The 20,153-nt window shown below is 35.9% G+C and overlaps 1 protein-coding gene across 1 annotated transcript; it reads right to left on the bottom strand.

Annotated features, from left to right (window-relative positions):
- Positions 1–1,940: 1,940 nt before the first annotated feature.
- LOC149064903 (hematopoietic prostaglandin D synthase-like) lies at positions 1,941–18,468 on the bottom strand. The gene is made up of 6 exons (XM_089254971.1): positions 18,220–18,468; positions 12,150–12,290; positions 10,856–10,948; positions 10,555–10,673; positions 8,048–8,158; positions 1,941–2,249 (listed from the first exon to the last, which is right to left on the bottom strand). The coding sequence occupies exons 2-6, from the start codon at positions 12,283–12,285 to the stop codon at positions 2,070–2,072; spliced, it is 639 nt and encodes a 212-aa protein (XP_089111097.1). The 5' UTR covers positions 12,286–12,290; positions 18,220–18,468; the 3' UTR covers positions 1,941–2,069.
- Positions 18,469–20,153: the final 1,685 nt, after the last annotated feature.

Genomic DNA, 20,153 nt, shown 5'->3' with positions numbered 1-20,153 from the left:
AAACGGCCAATTGTTGCTAATATCGCCGAAAAATTACAAGAATTACCTATCATTGCCAAAAACGATGATAGAAGTAAGTAAAATTGTCAATTATTGCTAAATATAGTCGAAAAATTTCCAATTGTTGAAAATGAAGCTAATGAAAAGTGAGCTTAGGGGAAAAAATCCCTCTTCATTGTTCTGTTGAAATTTGCAAAATAATGCTCTAAAGTATAAAAATATGCCTTAAATTCTGAAAATCATGAAAAATACTTCCAAATTACTGAAAATCATGAAAAATACTTCCAAATTACTGAAAATCATGAAAAATACTTCCAAATTACTGAAAATCATGAAAAATACTTCCAAATTACTGAAAATCATGAAAAATACTTCCAAATTACTGAAAATCATGAAAAATACTTCCAAATTACTGAAAATCATATAAAAATGCATTGAAATTACTTAGAATAATGAAAAAATGCTTTATTGCATGAAAATAGCGAAATTTTCAAAATCAAAAAATATATGTCAAGTCATAGAAATCCGAGCCCTAATAACAATAATATTTCATACACGCAAAATACATATACATTCTGACGGCAATCCTTTGTTCCTGTGAGAACTGATCTTCCGGAGAAGTGGATTATTAATGGATAACATGAAATCAATCTGAACAGAGTATTAATAATGGAGGGGGGGGGGAATCTAAGATATACGTTTAACTTTTCTTCGCGACACGAGCACCGTTTTTCTCAGCCACCTCTTGGGCATTTTGCCTGTTGTGGCGCTGTATTTGTATTTGTATTTGGAGGTGAACTTAATGCAATGGAGAAAAAATTGGTCTAAATGCGACTTCTTCATAGAGGTGATCCTTCAGAGAGTTTCCACCCTATTTCGATTAACAATGTTCTAATTTTGAAACATTTTGGATAAAATGAAAATACGAAAAATAGCAATTACATGAAATCAATCTAAACAGAGTATTAATAATGGGGGAAGCGGGAATCTAAGATGGGTTTAACTTTTCTTTGAGACACGAGCACCGTTTTTGCCCAAGATTAGCAAAAAAATCCCTCATTATCACTTTGAATTTAATTAATTGGAACGATTCGGCTAACCAGGCAAAAAAGAGAGGTTTACAGCTGTATGGGAGGAAGGATAGCCAAACTGAGGCTCTGTTTTGTGACATTGAGTTGTTTGGCGATTGACGAATGGTTATTCAGCGAATTAGATATTTTATTTATTCAAATAAATTGTTATCAAATTTATTATTATCAAATGTATCAAAACTTCAATTGAGAAAGACCGTCGCTTCTTTTACGAATTTCTTGATGTAACGCAGCGTTTTCAACATGTTGTTCAAGGCTGATCGATGCATGTGACTGATCGAAACCCCTAATAAGACGATTCCACTCAAGTTTCATTCAAGAATTCACATTATGTCTGGTCTTGATACAAGAATTTTGTCAGGGTTGCTGTTTGAGGGATATTGTTCTGATGCTACACAAACGCTGTTTGCGGTGGCGACTCGGGGGAAAAAAAGGAGAAAAATAAATGGGGTAAAAATAATGAATAGCAGATTTAACTGACGGACCGCCAAAAAATAAATAAATAGATAGAGTAACTTGCGGACTAGAAAAATATAAATAAATAGGAAAAAAATAGAAGTGATTTGAGGACCGGCTAAAAATAAATGGTAATTTGCTGAGAGGAAAAAAAAAACACAAATAAATAGGAGGTCAACGGTGTTCGAACCTGGGATCCTCAGGACGAGGGTTCAGCACGATGGCACCGCCAATTCATGTCGTGGCTACATGAATTGGGCGAAATGTTTGGCGGACCGGTGGTAAATTCCTACTTACCTGCATCCGTACGCGGACCAACGTTTGATACAACGCGAGAGTTACACGAGGGATTGCAAAAGAAAAACTACATAATATGTTACAAATTACAACATATGGAATATCAAAACAATTTATTTTAAAGGTATACCAAGTGATACACACACAGCAATGATTTCTCACATGGTCTCTGCGAATTTTTGTTTTTTGTAAGGAAGTAAGAGAAGGGATGAAATTATCTTTTCTTCAGACGGAAGTGGTGGTCTCTTTCGGCATGTGTCGTTTCTGAATGAAATCACAAACGACTTCGTTCGAGGTGACTTTCTTGACAAAGTTCTGCAGTCTCGGGTAGTTCGTCAGAAGATTCGGTTGGCGGATTTGCATTCCTGCGAAAGTCAGTGCGACGCCCAAGTCACACCAAGTCAGCTGCATCATGGAGAAGAAAAAAAAATCAATAAAGAATAGACAGTTTACCAACATGGGCGTAAAGTCATTCGAATTATTTGGACGGCTCAAATATAATATTTGTATAGGTATCATGTGGATGGTGACAAATATTGGGGGGGGGGGGACTGGCCGGATACAAGTTATAAAAGTTTACGCTTATGTTTACTAGTACGTTCAAAAGTTACGGAACTTTTGTACGCTTTCTTCGAAGTAGCTACCTGTGCAAAAATAATTTTTTTTCAGTGTTCATATAAAGATTCAGGGTGATTATATACCTAATTCCCCTTGCCGCTATTTTACTGGAGAACCGTTGATCCTAGAGGCATACTTTCAATTAGAGAAAGTATCCATATAAAGTGTGGCACTCAGACACGTCATTCATGTTGCAAGGAGTTGTACGGTTGTGAAAAAGATAAAACCTATTATACGGGCACCTTGTCTTCAAAAACCCAATTAAAAAGTTCTTGTCCTGCGTTTCCTGAGGCTAAAAAAAAAACCAATTATTTGATTTTAAAATCAGAGGAAAGTTGGGGAAAGAACAGCATCAATTAGGAAAAGAAGCGTTGTCCGTTAGTTTTACAACATTACAACTTCGTTACATAAAATTTAGCAATGAGTTTCTGAAAAAAAAAAAACTGTATGTGAATATGAATTTCTGCATCATCTTGGTTAATAAAATTTGAACGAATTAAATTATTTATTCACAAAAAAAGAAGAAAATTTGAAAAAAAATAAAGATTTACTGACATTTATGCTTTTTAAGTATTTTTTGAGTATCAAAAAAAGCGAAAAAAAATCTTGAAAATTCCACAAAAGGAATGTTCAGGTCTGGAAATGTTGACAAAAAAGTTTCGGGAATTTTCAAAAGTATTTCTTCATTTATATTCAATTTAAAGGAAAAACGAAACAAGAAGAAAGAGAGTAAAAGTCTTGAAATATATTGTCCTCGTTTTAATTCTGAAATAAATTTTCCGACTGCGGACAAATCTTTAATTTCCGCTGTCTTTTATTTTCTTCATCTTTCCCACCTTTTTTTTTTGACACAATCAAGATGCCCAACCTCGGGTAAAAATACATTCCCATTGTCTAGTAGAGATTTCGGGACAGACTGATTTATTCAAGCATTTCGGTTGCAAGAAAATTAACTCATCACGAAGAGACTTTTCTTGAAAGAATTAATCACCGTTTCTTCTTTTTAAATTTTTACATACATGTTGAAACGTTGGTCTGTTTCTCCTTTGAGACCAAGTAGCGTGATTAATCGTTAACAATCCACAAGCATTGTATTTTTCTTTTTTGGTCTGTTGAAGGGATTAAGTAACCACACAGAATTTAAAATGAAATGCTTAATCAGAGGAATTTGTTTGTCTTGAATTCAAATCTTTGATTGGAAATTGCCACTGGTGAATAGCGAATTTTTAGCTTCACTGTAGCGTTTTGTTAAGATTTTCTCTGAAACATCAGGTGGTAAATACGCAACATAGTATGATAAAATGTGTACACATTTTTTTAAAATTCATGTTTAATAAACTATTTCTATGTTCGCAGCTAAATTATAAAATTTTGATTCTTGGATACAAAAGTTGTTTCGATATTTAAGTTTTTAAAACGTTAAGTTTTCTATATATATTAATAAAATTACATCTTATTCTTGAAACAAGTTGTCTCATAAATTCATGAATAGTTTAAAAATTCACATAAAAAATAAAAGAATTAGCATATTCGAATGCGGTTTGCGAAAAAAGTTATTCACACGATTTGCATTGTTTTAGATGTTCCTCCTTCAATCAAAAAATTCCTTCAGCTACAGGGAAAAAATTTAGTTGAATTTTTTTGTCAATAGATGGCGCATAAAACCATTCTGGCAGAAGTGCCCGATTGGTGCAGTGGTAAGATGCTCGTTTCCCGCCATGAAGCTTACCATCAGGGATTCGAACCGGGGGAAGAACATAGAAAGCAAGTTCTCTACCTATCGAACCTGGGGCGACCACCGATAGATGCACCTTTATTTCTCACCCAACTCCAATAGTTGTAAATTGCCCATATGACCGGAGATGGCGAGTGGTAAAGTAGTCGAACAGAAGTGATTGGACTCGAACCTCTCTTCTGTGTCCGAAATGTTCGTAAAGCTTCAATCGGTGATTCGTGGCTGAGGCTAAACAACTTCAGCAGCAGCGCTTTATCTATCAATGTCAACATCACCATGAAAAGCTTATGACAATAAAAGAAAAAATTGAGAAGTTAGCTGTTAATCGTACACCGTGCATTTTACAGGACTCAGATTTGCATATCTCCAGTGATTTGCTTTGGTGCAGCGCTTTCTATCGACAAAAAATTGAACAACTTTTATTTTTTGTACCAAAGAAAAATTCTCCTTTGTGAAAATAATTTTTTGTAAACCGCATTGAAATATAGAAATTTTTATAGATTTTGAACTATTTACGAATTTATGGGGCACACTATGTGAAATGTTGATATAATTTTATTGCATAAAAGTATGAAAAACTTAATTCTATGTATTTTTAGCAAGTTATTCTACCGTACTTGTAATCATCATAGCTTATCATTTTTAAATGATAATGGGATTTCCCTGAATCGTAATCAAACATTTGAGTTCATATTTATCTTTACGGACCTTTCAGGTCAAAATAAACGATTCATCATCAGAAAAACGACGTATAACAGCAGGAATTAACCAAGGCTCCAGCTTGATACACAATATTTTCATGGACGATAATCCTATGGTATCGAAGGGCATCCTGGGTTTATACGCTGACGATGTTATATTAATTTCAACCGACAGGAAGCTCTTTAAAGCGCTAAGTAACCTCCAGGAACTGATCACAAATGGCGAAAGATGGAATGCATTCAACAATGCCAAGTTGAATGTGAACAAATGTGTAATGATGAGCCTCACACACCGATATCGTGCCATCGACTCGAACTATGTACCTGGGCGCCACCCTGGATGAAAGACTCAACTTTAGGAATCATACCAAGAGCAAAATCAAAAAGACTCAGAGAATCTATTGAGATTCTGCTATCCGAAGTCCAAACTTAGTTTGAAGAACAAAGTTTTGATGTACGAATAAATCATTCGCCCAGTGTTGACACATGGTGCCCCAGCTTGGGCTTTTGGATCTAAGAACGTAAAAATTACAACGATTCCAGAATCACGTCCTCAGGCGCTTCACTCTTTCTCTCTGGAGCACCAAAATTTTTCCGCCTCACCGATCTGCACAAAGATTTGAAGGTGTCGTCCATGTCCATGTATTCTGTATTCCCACATCAAGAAACGAGCTCGCGAAAAAACAAGAAAGGCCGTGTCACTAACACCTGAGAGAGATCTACATTTATGGTGCTCTCGAGTTTCTGAAACATCTAAGGCCTAAACACATCCTCCATACGAAATATGTGTCCGAATTACGAAAAATGTGGGTGTGCGTGTGTATATATAATTTACTTATTTTTTTTGTAAACATTCAAACATTTGGTAGTTCCTTCGAGACAATGTTCAAGACAGTTTCCCGAAGACATCAAATGTTTGACAAGCTGGTGGATAAGACAATTTTCCGCAATAAATGTTGTTTTCTTTTCTCTTTAATATTATCATTTTATAATTATTATCATTATATGCCATATTTTATACCAATGTAATATTGTGTTACTCCAAGATGAAGGAGAATAGGGTTCTTTTGAGCTCGGTGCTCTCTGTATAACGTTCAACGGTCGCGGTCTTTGTTGAGAATTTTGTTCTTTTATCAATTTGCTTTTGTGAGAAACACCTTCCTTACAAAAAGGCTCTGTATGTAGTAAATATTCATTGTAACGTGATCGCACGGGAAAGTTGTTGTTATAATACACTTCCCGAAAGCGAATTTGATTTTTTTGCTATGTCAGGTTTGTAGAAAATTCTTGCTTATTATCTGCATTCTAATAGTTTTTGAGATCAATTTGTTCTAATGCAGTAATAGCGAATGAACAGAACACCAGTTGTGAAATCGATTTTAGGTCTCGTAACAGTTGATGGATTCTCCAAGACATTTTTGCATAGTGTTTCGTATTCCCAGGACGATTTAACGACTGCTCAATTCCGAGGATTTATGGACTCGTTAACATTTATTTGAGCCGGATCTGTGCAGCAGTTCGATCGAAACGCCGTGGCATTTACTACAAAGTCGAATGAAATTGCTATTTCCCGTGATGTATGGTGTGGAAAGCGTAAAAATATGAGGAGGAAGGTAAAAAATGCGGCTTTTCCTGAGTACATCCTTTTAGTTATAAGTATCTTTTAACTGGTGCTTGAGTAGTTTTTCTCAACTCTTTTCATTCCTTGACCCCCCCCCCCCCACCCTTTGGACCACATTTTTTCCCGGGGCTACCCTGTCTTATCCAGGGCACTTATAGAACTAAATTTGATTGAAACTTAATTTATTAAAACAAAATTTTTATAAAGGGGCCGTTCAAGTATTACGTCATCATCGATGGGGGGGGGGGGTTTCCGATTTGCTGACTTTTGATGACAAGGGGGGGAGGGGGTTTGGATAATGCTTACGTCATCAACCACCCTTTATTAAAATATGAGTTAGGATTCAGAGGGGCAGAGCTGATGACGAAATTTTGCTGACAAGGGGGGGGGGTTAAAAATGGCTAAAAATTTGCTTACGTAATACTTGAACGGCCCCAAATCACATCGATCTTTGGAACCCTGGGCCAGGCATGAATCCAGAAGGTAGGTGACCATACCTCACAAGAGCCAAATCATATAGGAAAAATAGGTTTGCGTGAATACGGGACGATCCAACGAACTTATACATTAAATCGTATTTCCCGACACATCACCCTGGGTCCGCGCCTATCCTGGGTAAGAATTCAGTGAGCTTCCTACTTGGGAGGGGGAGGGGGAGAGTTATGCATGTTTGTCTCAATATCGTGGGTCCCCGGGCAAAGTCAAATTCTGGGGCTCCATCTTCAGCTGGGAGTAACAGCTAACATATTTACACATATTTGAAAATCATAGTACCAGATCTCATTGTGTAGCCCCCCCCCCCCCAATGAATATAAGGCCCTCGTCATGCACAAGAGCCTATGGGTTGAGATAGTCTTGTTTCTATGGACAAATCTGCCGAATTCTGAAAGTAGTCACATTATTTTCTTACCATATTTCACTTGAAAGCTTTATTTCTTCACAGCTCATTGTGACCCCCCTTTCACGACTTGTCGTGGCTCTCCTTTCAGCTGATTTTCCCCAGTGGCTCCATTAGAATATCTCAGGACCGCAAGTGGGGGCCATATAGTCCCAGGTTGAGAAACACTGCCTTATAATAATATTAATGAGGAGCATGGGAGATGATGAGTGATATTTCCCCAAAAATTTTAGTTCAAATTTTTAAGAGAAAGAAAAACTAACCTTCGTTGGAGAACTTTGCTGACGTTAAAATGAAAGTCTCATAACTTTGAATTCACTATAACCGAATATCTTTTGTATATTTAACATCAGAATGACAAGCGAAATTACTCGTTATAAAGAGAAGCCGTACTTGTTATATATAGAACTTTTATTGTTCTTAATTTCCGAAGTTTATATTAGCGTTGTGCCATCTCTATCCTATTTCAAATTAACAACTTTCCAAGAAATGCGTGTCTTTTAATTTGATTTTTCAAACATGGCAACGCTAATTAGCTATTAATTCTCCCGAACAAGTCTCTAACTAAGAGAACTTAAACTATATAGAAAACGAAGAGAACTCCTGAGAAGACAGAAATCCGTTACTTACGTCTTCGCTAGCCAAGTAGCCACTCTTGTGGTTTTCTTTCTCAAGAAATCTTTCATACATCTGCAGATACCTCGGGACATCTTCTGTCATCATTTTCTTGATCATTTGAACCTGCGAGTTGATATAATGAGCCAAAAACCGATTGATTATGATTAATGACAAAAAACTTCACAGAACTATTGGGAAAGCATTTAATTTACATAATTTTTATGCCTCATTTCAACGGTCGTTAATCATCTTTCGCGCGCGCGAGCGAACAGAAACGTTTTTATTCAAACTTATTCTTCGGAGGATAAGTAGTCATAATACTCTAATGAACTTGCCTATTTTGTTGTCAAATACTTAGATATACCATCGAAGGATATGCACCCATAATTACTCACGACCATTTCAGCTATTACTAGTGAATCTCACGCCAGTGATTTTTACTTCACCGAAAAAAAAGGAAATACCGAGACATTACGCGTTGATTATTGTTAGTTCAAACCAATTTCAACTCATTAAATCCCATTCAGTGATTGGATAAACGATTGCAAATTAATCTTTTGTCAGACAAGGTTTTTCTTTGTTTTCATTTATTTCTTATATCTTATTATATCCTTTTACGTAAGTATAGACTATTTTCGTCTCTGCCTAAGCCATTTATTATTATCCACCGCTGTTTATCCATCTTATTTAGAACTCTTTTATTTCCCGTGTTGTAAGTGGAATAAGAAATAGAAACAACCTGAATGGGAACATGGGTACAATTATTTTTTAGATTTTCTTGCCATATAATCAACGTACCACACACTGGATTATCAGTTTTATTCAACTTGCTTATATGTTTTTGATAAGTAGCTATGATAAGTATGCTCGGATAAATACGGAACGGAATAAGTTTTGTACGAATAAGAAATTGAATTTTATTCTGGCATCATTTGCTGATTTTTGTCGCAACATAGTCGTTTTATGCAAATAAGGGTGTAATCAGACTGACAACAGTAGATTAAAACCGATACCAATATTCATATAGATTATATTTCTGCGTCAAATCGATTACATTGGATGCCACTTATTAGACCACTCATTCGGGTATTGTTAACTGCTTTTGTGAAAAACTCGTAACGAATCAATACCATATTATGGGAAAATATTCATTTATATAGTCATCATAATTTTTTTTATGTTATCAATTTTATTTCGTTGAAATTTTTTCTTTTGTCTATTTTGAAGCTGTGATAGAGTCAAACTTATTCCTCCCCCCCCCCCCCCATAAGTTATCATTATAAATCGGTAAATCGGCAAGGCCGTGTAGGAGGGGTCAGAAGATAAACCCTACCAAACAAAAACCCTATTCGGGCAGCTATAATCCACGAATACAGGAAGCTACTTTTGCAATGGCCTACTTATAGTGGAGACAAATGTAATATAAAAACAAAAAAGACCCCTTTCTTCCGTTCTTGGCCAGTTTCTTTGAATTGACCAGATTGGCAGTTATCCTGCCGAAATATACATCCTCAGGGAATTTATGGAACTTACCGTACATTTAAAAAAAAACATAGTAATTCCTGGAAACACATAGTAGACCATTGAAATTCTTTATAAGGGCTAAATGATTCAGTAATTATAAATAATAAACGCCGGATTTCAGCCCAAATCAAACTGTTTTAGAACAACATGAAATAGTAAAACGCCATGATTGAACATTTTGCAACCAAAGAAGAAAAACTTGGTTGTCCCGTTCAATAAAACGGGATGTATGGTCATCGTATTATTCTTTCAGATATAGTTATAAATCAGTTATTGTTACCAGAAAATCCGAGTCCCGATGTGATCACATTGTACACTAATAAACCGGACACATGCACCTCGTCCATATTCCTCTGCGGAACTTCTAACGAATTGGTACATGCTGGAATGTGTGTGCAGGGCCGCAACTAGGGGCGAGCAGGCGGGTCTCTTGCCGCGGGCGCCAGACTCGAGGGGGCGCAAATTTCATTTCGAAACCACCCCTACAACATTACAGGCGGGCGTCAAAATGCGCGTTTGCCCCGTGTGACCAAGCATTTAGTTGCGGCCCTGTGTGTGTATGCACAGTGAAACTTCCGTGAAGTTTGTTTCCGTGTAATGCTTGTTATGTGTAGTGCTGCTACCTGTAATCAATTTTTTAAACTATGAGTTTTTTCTCAACTCATAGTGAGTGAAGTGTAATGAATGAATAATTGTATCGTTGTAGGCCTGTTGCTCTCTGCGGCGAGACTTTTTAACGGGGAAGATAGGGGCTCGCATACGCGCCTCGAAGTTGGGAACACCACTGCGGCGACGGTGGGGTTAGAACCCGGATCCTCGCGTTGCGAGTCCGTCACTATGACCACTCGACCACCACAACGGCTCACATTATACACTGTACTTTGTGTTTACATTAACTAATTTTGAGTACTCAATTTTTTTAAGAAAGATTAATCTTATTTTACCATGAAAATTTCACAGTTTGAAAAAGAATCAGTGATATAATTCAAGCTTACCTGTTCTTCAGGATCGAGTTTAGATACTTGATCCAGACGGAACTGATAGAACATATTGCCAAGGCTATCCATGATCATATCGCAGATAGCAGCCTCTTTTCTGTTCTTACCTGTCAGTCCTGTATCAAGTATTTATGTATTAATACACAGGATGGCTTATTTCAATAAAACTGTTTCATTTCATAAAGGAAATTGATAGGTTAACAAGAAGCGTCTGTAGTAAGCATGGTTAAGAAAAGCGATTCAAGTTAAATCTATCTTTACAGGTACCAGTATTGAACTAATGCGCAAATATCCTTACCGAGTTCAGCGCTGAGATATCTGCATATTCCCTGAACTTGGGCTACTGTTTCACCGTCCACCATCAAGATCGGAAGCATTCCAAAAGGTGATGCTGTAACAGACAAAATTCAATTTTTATGGCAATATCAGTGTACTTACATGTGTCACGTACGGGCAAAACTGTTTAGGTGTTTGAATTAAAGTTGCATTTTGATTATATTTTAGGATTTCATATTTATCTGACTTAAAACCAACTTCATTTGGAAATTATGAATAATCACCGGTGAAAATGGTTAAATGTAATGAAATTTGTCAAACTTAGCGAGACCATTGGTGATTATACATATATTAATCGGTGATTGTGAGCAATTACAGATTTATCACATTTACCATAAAATATATACAGTGTCCCATGAATTCACACACATGAATAGTTTAAAAATTCGTAAAAATTGAGGAAATTGACATATTTGAATTCGGTTAGCGGAAAACTTTTTATTACGAAGGGGGATTTTTCTTAGTTCAAAAAAGTTCTAATTCTTGTCGACAGAGAGCGCTGCTCAAACTTGAAACTTAGAGTCCAATGAAAATGCTCGGTGTACGATTAACAGCTAATTTCTGAATTTTCCCGTTACTGACGCTTGCATAAGGTTTTCATTGTGATGTTGGTCATTGGTGCATAAAGTACTATTCGTGAAGTTGTTTCACCTCAGCCACGAATCTTTAATTTTACGTGCGTTTCGGACGCAGAAGAGACTGAAGAAAGGTTCAGGCTTAATCACTCATGCTGGACTGGTTTACAGCGCTCTCTATCGAAATGAAAAAAATTCAACTAATTTTTTTCTCTAAAAACAACAACAAACACCCTTCAGTGAGAATAACTTTTTCGCAAACCACATTCAGATACTCAAATATAACAATTGCTTCAAATTTTATGAATTTTTAAGTATTTACGAATTCATGGGACACCCTGTACTTGTATATAACGCACACATATATAGAGCTTTCTAAAAAAAAAATCATGTTTCGAGGAGAAAGGGGCTTCCTACAACACACTCTGTATGCTTACACATTGTATTACAATATACACATATACCTCCATACAACATACACATATACTTCCATACAACATACACATATACTTCCATACAACATACACATATACTTCCATACAACATACACATATACTTCCATACAACATACACATATACTTCCGTACAACATACACTCTGCCGCTTATAATCGGATATTATATGCTCAAACCACTGATATCCTTTCAAGCGGGGCCGACTGTACTTATTATAATTTTTTACCTTCCTCAGCCTCGTAGATTTCATCAGGAGTTTCAACTTGATAGTCTTCATAATCAACTTTTTTGTAAGCTAATATCAGTCGGGCCAACTCTCCTGCCGTGGGATACGAATAATCGATGATCTTGAACTTGGCCATTTTTACTTTTTATAAAAGAAAATAAAAAGAACAGAATTAATATATATATATATTAATTAATTGAATCATGAAATTGCATGTATTGCACACATGCAAAATAATAGTAATTTCTTTCATATAAGACCTGTCTTCAATTTATGACGACGTATCATTCAAAATCATACACACACACATTTCGTATTTTAAAAATTTATTCATGCACATTTTACAGTTCATGCCATTTAAAAATTTATCCAATTAAATGAATAGCAAAACTTATTAAAATATTAAAGCATATTTTCTAATTCTTTTATGTATGATTAGGTTCTTAAAAATTCACGTAATTTCTTATTTTTCAATAATTGAATATATAATGGCGTCTTTTATTTTAAACAATGGTTTAGCAGAAGGGATCTCATTAGCGATATTAAAAACTATTCATAATGTAAAGTATTCAAATATCTGAAACGATTGTCCTTTCCAGCATACTTTTTAATGGTAGGTTATCATAAATAAGGAAGATATAACCGAAGAAAAAGGATTTCAATGTGGTCAATATCAAATTTTGTCTGAACGACGAAACGCGTTCCCTACTTCATCAGACATTGTTTACTTTATCGTTTATATGCAGGGTGATCATAAAATAGCTTTGACGGCATACGAGCCCCTAGCGGCCGCAAAAATAAACGAATGCGAATGGAATTCGAGGTATAGTTTCAGACCATTTCAATAATGAGTAGAGAAACAAACACCTGGCTCTCACGGTAATGGTTACAGCAACGCGATATTTCTGAAAATTCATATGGCAACACTCATTTTCGTGCATTACAAAATGATCGGCGCAGTAAAACACTATGAATGGCGTGGAAACGGTACCTGTATCACCATAAACGACGGCGCAGAACGGAGACAAAGAAGAAAATTCTCACAGGGGTTGGTGCGCTAACCGCTCGGTCGGAAACTTTCTGCAGTTCTGAACGAGAACCGAGACGCCCTACCGAGCGGTTAGTGCACCATTCCTTGGTGAGATCTTCAAAAATCACTGAAAAGAAGGAAATTAACAGCATATAATGAGTTTTTCCCTCATTTTCGATGATTTTGAACTTAAATATATCGACACGTCTCTCAAGGAGAGACATAGCAACAACTTTCTGACAGGGTTTTTCAGGGCAGGGTGACCATGTAGAAGTGACTTTTTATATTTTAATTATTACACAACCCCTCCAACTTTAGTGACGTATCCAAAGTCTTCACGTTATTTGGACACTTTTTCTAATTGGAAGTATCCCTCTAGACCAGTGATTCCCAACGTGGGCGTTAACGCCTCCCCGGGGGGCGTTAGAATATTCCAGGGGGCGGTAGAAGATACGGGTATAACAGAGGATCCTATGGGTTAGATTGCGTTGGGGGGCGATGGTAGAAAGAAATTTCTGAAGAAGGGAGCGATGGGACAAGAGAGGTTGGGAAACTATGCTCTAGTCTAGACCAGTGGTTCTCAACCGGTGCTCCGCGGAGCTCCAAGGGCTCCGTGTGCACCTTCCAGGGGCTCCGCGGTGACTCGCAGAAAATGAAATGAATTAGTAAATTTGATAGGTAAGTAAATAAGAGAGGCCTACAAGGTTCTACCATAAAAATTATGTACAAGAAAGGGCTCCTCGAGTCAAACAGGGCTCCGCCATAGAAATTATATACTGAAAAGGGCTCCTCGAGTCAAAAAAAGTTGAGAACCGCTGGTCTAGACCATAGTTTCTCAACTTTTTTTTTTGTCCCATCTCCTTCTTCAGAAATATTTTTCTCCCATCGTCCCCCAACGCAATCTAACCCATAGAATCCTACGTTATACTCGTAGTTTCTACCTCCCCCTGGAACATTCTATCGCTCCCCAGGGGGCGTTAACGCCCACGTTGGGAATCACTGCTCTAGAAGATCAACGGTTCACCAATAAAATGTGGCCAAGGCCATTAAGGAATCACCCTGTATATAAAAACTAAATACCTCCTCTCTAAAACGTCCACGTGGAGTTCTGAAATATCTTGTATAATAAGGTGTAATTTTTTTTTTATGAGAGTCTTTATCACCGCATCGAAAAACAGTAACATACCTACGGAGACTGATTGTTTACGAGGTGAGAGAGATAAGATAACTTGTGTGTTGTTCGCGCGATGAATCTCTCGTGATAAAATTTGTCCTCGTGATTGTCTTCATATGTCTTTTCAATGCGTTGTCTAAGTTATTTGTGATTAGCGATAACTTTTAAAGTAGAAGTCATAGAAATACAAAAAAAATGGCGTTTTTTGTAAGTGGCTCATGTGAGGAAAAGATAAAGCAGTACAAAAAACAATATAATGCAGTATAAAATAAATTTGTCGGAAAAGTGTTGTGTTTGAAATTTATTTTCTTTGGAGTTAAAACTGCTAAATGATATTAGCGAACCCCCCCCCCCCCATAACGAACACTCCCCGTTATCACATACTCTCGATAGCGGACAGTGAAATCAGTCAAACTGAATTTTTTTTTCTCCAATTTCTAATTTATTAATTTTTGGTCATAAACCGAAAATTTATCAAATTCAACTGAAATCATGTTTAATCCCAAGCTCGTGTGGGGTAAATATGATAAATCGTCAATTAATTACTTATTTAACTGAGCATTATTATTTTCCAAGATAGTGAATTCGGATGGGTGATGTTGGTTTTGTTTGATGATTACGTGTGAAGGAAGCCAACATTGCGGCTGATAATGTTGTTATGAGAATGTTTTATCTTCTTTACGCTTATTTTAATTTAATTTCGTTTGTATTACAAAGTACGTGTAGTGCACGCATTATGTACGGGTAAATAATTACCAGTAAAAGTGATAAATGCGGTAGAATTTAATCATACTTTCTTTATCGAGACGATTGGTGATCATGCATAATCACCGGTGTATAACACACGTACGCACGCACGCTTGCGACCGAAACCAAACGTCATATAAATGTCATATATAAACATCATATATCTTACCTCCTCATTAGCGGAAACACTCACCGTTAGCGGACAATTTTTTTTCGTTCCGTGGGTGTGCGTTATCAAGAGGTTCGACTGTACAGGAATTAATCAATAGGGAGCAAATAAGACTGACCTCTCTTCCAATTCATGACTAAATTGCACAATTTTTTGTACGATAAATACTGTACTTGTAGTTACTTAAATAACATATTTGAGAAGTTTCATTAAATTTGACATTAATTTAGCATTTTTTCTTCATAATTTATACGAATATCCAGTTAACTGACGTTTAATTAGTATAAAATAATTAACCTAATTATATTAAAATAATTAGTAATTATGATTTTGGGAAACCTCAAATACTATTTCGGAAAGAAAAATTTAAGAAAGAATGCTTTTTTTCTATTTTTTAAAAAAAATTATTTCTGTCCATGGTCATACGATTACTGTACGTATGTGCTCAGAAATGCAGCTTTAAGACTCGGGGGAATATCCTGAAAAAATATTTACACATAAAATACAGTAATTTTACAGGACGAGACAAGAGCTAAATTTTTATTCCCATGCCTAGCCGTGAAAAAAAAATTCATTAAAATTTTTGTCGATAGAAGGCACTGCACGAAAGTAAATCACAGAATTCTTTCACGAAACCATTCTTCAATCTCGTCTGTGTCGGAAACGTTCGTAGAGCTTTAGCTGGAGATTCGTGACTGAGGCAAAACAGCTTCATAAATAGTGCTTTATCAACCAATGTCAACATCACAAGCTAAACCTTATGTAAGGGCCAGTAACAGGAAAATTCAGAAACGAGCGCTATTAATCGTACACCTTGCATTTTATAGGACTCTGATTTGCATATTTCCAGTAATTTTGTTTCGTGTAGCGCCCTGTATCCACGAAAATTTTAATTACAATCGACGATGGTACGATATAACGACCTCATGCTATAGCGAACTCTCCATTATAACGACAGCTAGGATAAGTAAGTCCCCAGTTATATAACGACTATCAGATATATATTTTCCTTTCGATAAAACGACCACCCGATACAACGTCCGTCGTTGTCGGTGGAATGAGGGGGGTGGCGTTATATAACGAGCGTCATCCTTATTTTTTTTTTCGCTACTAAAAAGATCAGTTTCAAAAATCGTCATTTTTCAAGGGTTGCGATTGTGCCAGAAGAGTGTGTGTGTGTGTACCTGTCAGTCTCTGAGTGCGTATTTCGTGCTCTGTTTGAATTTTTAGTGCTGTCATCTGTATTTCAAATAGTGGAAAAAGTATGATGATTAAATAGGTATTTTTTCCGTCGTAGTGTCAATTTCTCTCTGTTGAGAAATTTTTCGAGGGCGAAATCTGCTGGCATTGGTGCCTCGAAGTTGTGAGCCACGGAATAGTAACTTCATTTTCGATTTTTGTAGCTATGAAAGATAGCTTAGGTAGGAGATCAATAGCCAACATTGGAGTGAATTTATTATTATTTCAATGACCCGTGCGAAAATTTTGTGGCCATCGGATCGTATGATCATGTTGGTATTGAAAAGAGAGAAACGAAGCATGTGTTACATTATAATTTTTTTTTCCTTCACATCACTTCTACTCAATCAAGTAAATCTTTAATATCGCACAATGGCATGAATTTATTGGCAAGCTGCTACATCCACGTGAGAAGCAAATGGTTGTGTTATGTTTTTATAGCTACAATAGGACTTGAAGTTTATTGGATGGCGAAATAAAAACACTAGAAAGCGATTCGGTGCCAATTACGCTGAAAATCAGAAATCGTTCATCTCCCCTCACCAGTTTAATTAAGTAAAAATATTTTTTATGTTAGTATTGTGATATTAATATTAAATTTTTTTTTTCACATTGTAAAACTTTCATTCAGCATAACTTCGTTTTGTTCACAAAAAGACGGAATGCATTTACATAGCTGTTATACAGAGTGTCCAATAAATTCGTAAAATTTCAAAACTGATAAAAATTGAATGAACTACAACATCATTGGTATGGGCATCTTTTCTCAGCCACGTCGTTGGGCCTGTTGTGGCCTTGTGTTTGTATTTGCATGCACTTGAATGTGGTTTGTGAAAAAGTTATTCTCACGAAAAGAGAATTTTTGATACTGCGGAAGAAGCGCTCCACGAAAGCTAATTTCAGAATTCTTTCACAGAGCCTCCCTTTTGTGTCCGAAACGTTCGTAAAGATTTAGTTGGAAATTCGTGATGGCTGAGGCAAGACAGCTTCATCAGTGCTTTACCTACCAATGCCAACATCACAACGAAAATCTTATGTTAGCGCCAGTTAACAGAAAAAATTCTTAAATTACCTGCTGCTGAATCAGACATGCACCTCGTCCATATCCCTCTGCGGAACTTCTAACGAATTGGTACAGGTTGGAATGTGCGTGTATGTGTAGTGAACCTGACGAGAAGTTTGTTTCTATGTAATGCTTATTATGTGTAGTGCTGTCATCTGAAATGAGCTGTTAATCGTACACCCAACATTTTGTAGGACTCTGCTGATTTGCGTATTCCCAGTGATTTACTTCCGTGTAGCACTCTCTATCGTCAAAAATTTAAACTAAATTTTTTTCTGTATCAAAAAAAAATCCCCTGTTTGAGAATAATTTTTTTGCGATTCACATTCAAATACATTAATTACTTTAATTTTTATAAATTTTTGAACTATTTACGAATTTACAGGACATCATTTGAACAACTGATACAGTAAAGTTTTTCTTAATAGTAACCCTTGCTGAGTTAGAATCTTATGCTCAGGTTTATCAAAGGGTTGGAAAAGAGAGGTTTTGCTGCACAGTATTCAAAACACTCTTAATATGACAGTTTCGGCAAAGTTAGAAGACTATGAACTGTTCGTTTCCGTTTATTCCCGTAGATAAATTTGAATTATATTCTGATACAAATCTGAACGTAACGATAAACATATAGGAAATTCATGTACTTACGAACACCTGGTACGCTGGTGGCTGCTTTTCCGCACTATCCGAGACAGAAAAACAGGTACTTAAACTTGCTATAGGTGCGTGAACTCGGATAATAAAGACTCGTATCAATCGCGAGATAATAACTCTGACGTCATAATGATAGATATTGGTTGACAGTCCAATTCCAAATAGACGTGAGTTCGAAGTTTAGAGGTTTTTTCGCTCCTTTTTTTTGTGAAATCAGCAATATTGCTATCTACAGTTCCCAGTGACATTTACTCTTTTAAATAATCAGATAGCTTTATAGATTTTAATCTTTGTAGCTGAATCCTTTAAATTACAAAAAAAGAGCTGATTCCGCATTCCTGAACCCGTGGTCATCGGCCGATAATTAAAAAAAATATGTTTCGTATTGTTACGAAAGTAAATGTGATAAATCTGGTTGTTATGCATAATCGCCGGCCATTTTTGCAAGTTCGATAAATTTCCCTGTGAATTTATAATTTTTACTGGCGATTATGCATGATTCCCAAAAAAGAGCCAATTCCGCATTCCTGAAATTCCTGCCGGTCATTGGCCGATAATTCAAAAAATTTGTTTCGTATTGGGACGCGATAAATGTCATAAACCTGGCTATTATGCATAATAAATAGGTTGCTATGCATTATCGCCGACCATTTTGGTAAGTTTGTTAAATTCCTCAAAATTTGTCAGTTTTACTGGTGTTATGCATAATTCCCAAAAGGTCTGATTCCGTATTTTTGAACCCATAGTAATCGGCTAATAATTGTTACGGTAATTATGTATAATCGCCGACCATTTCAGTTTGTTAAATTTCCCTAAATTAATCACTTTTACTGGTGATTATGCGCTATACCCACACACACAAGCGTCGTTGGTGCAGGATTATGCAGGATAACCAAGTGTCGTTGGATAAATCATGCTGAATTCATCAAATTTGCTAATTATTATGCATAATCACCATTTCGTATTGGTGAATTTGATAAATCAGTCCCCATTGTCGTTATAAGATTTATTATTTAGATGACCATACTTTTCAGCTAGAGTCTGAACCGGATATAATGAACTCTGATTTAACGAATTTTTTCTCGAACATTCCCTGAAATAACTAATTTTTGTCGACTTCTGAAATCGAACCTCGATATAACGAACTCAATTAAGTAAATTTTATGATCGCATACCGATATGATGAATTCTCATGAAACTAATTTCACGATTGCACATCCGGGATAGTAAACTCTCTTTCAATAAATATAACGATCGTAGCTCGATGTAATGAACTCCTATTTGAACAAATTTTACGATTGTACCCCGATATAATTAACCCGTACTGGACGTATTCTGCAATCGGATTTCAATATAACAGATTCCTGTTTGATAGATTTTATGTTGCGCCAGGATATAATAAACTTTAATTTAACAAATTTCACTATCGTATCCCGATATCACGTATAATTTTATCAAATTATCATTCCATATAACTTTTTAGTATTTATCAAATTTAACAACGACGCTTGGATACTATGCATAATTACCAGTAAAAGTGATAAATTTATGAAATTATCGAGATGATTCGCGATTATGCTTAATAACCGGTTATTATGCATAGTAACCGATTTATAACATTTAAACAGTATCACTGAGTTTTTTTTTTTAATTCAATGCAATTAAGTATTGAACACACAGAAGAAACACATTAAATTTAATGGAGCTCGATTTCTTAAAATGTTTTTAGTATGGCACGCTGCATGTGAGCTTTGTTCAAATTAAGCACTCACGAGTAATTTTTAGATTTACTGATGAGTAAATTTAATAACTAAGGAATTTCAATTAAAATTGAAAAAAAAAAAATAACGTACAGTAATTATTTTTGTGTGAAGGGAAACTAATTAATGAAATTAAACTACAGAAAAAAACCTCATTATAAAAAAGCT

Source organism: Pholcus phalangioides, unplaced genomic scaffold (assembly GCF_987345545.1).
Source record: "Pholcus phalangioides strain wild (caught in Gottingen) unplaced genomic scaffold, Ppha-v1.0 ptg000042l_1, whole genome shotgun sequence".
NCBI classification, from domain to species: Eukaryota; Metazoa; Arthropoda; class Arachnida; order Araneae; family Pholcidae; genus Pholcus; species Pholcus phalangioides.
The sequence above is the reverse complement of the archived record's forward strand: the minus strand, read 5'-3'. Positions and strand labels throughout refer to the sequence as shown.

Excerpts from the sequence above, each read along its gene's own strand:
- LOC149064903 (XM_089254971.1), bottom strand. The coding sequence starts at position 12,285 with ATGGCCAAGTTCAAGATCATCGATTATTCGTATCCCACGGCAGGAGAG. Across the intron at positions 10,949-12,149 it reads AATCTACGAGGCTGAGGAAG|CATCACCTTTTGGAATGCTT; the intron begins GTAAAAAATTAT and ends TGTCTGTTACAG. Across the intron at positions 8,159-10,554 it reads AACTCGATCCTGAAGAACAG|GTTCAAATGATCAAGAAAAT; the intron begins GTAAGCTTGAAT and ends ATCAACTCGCAG.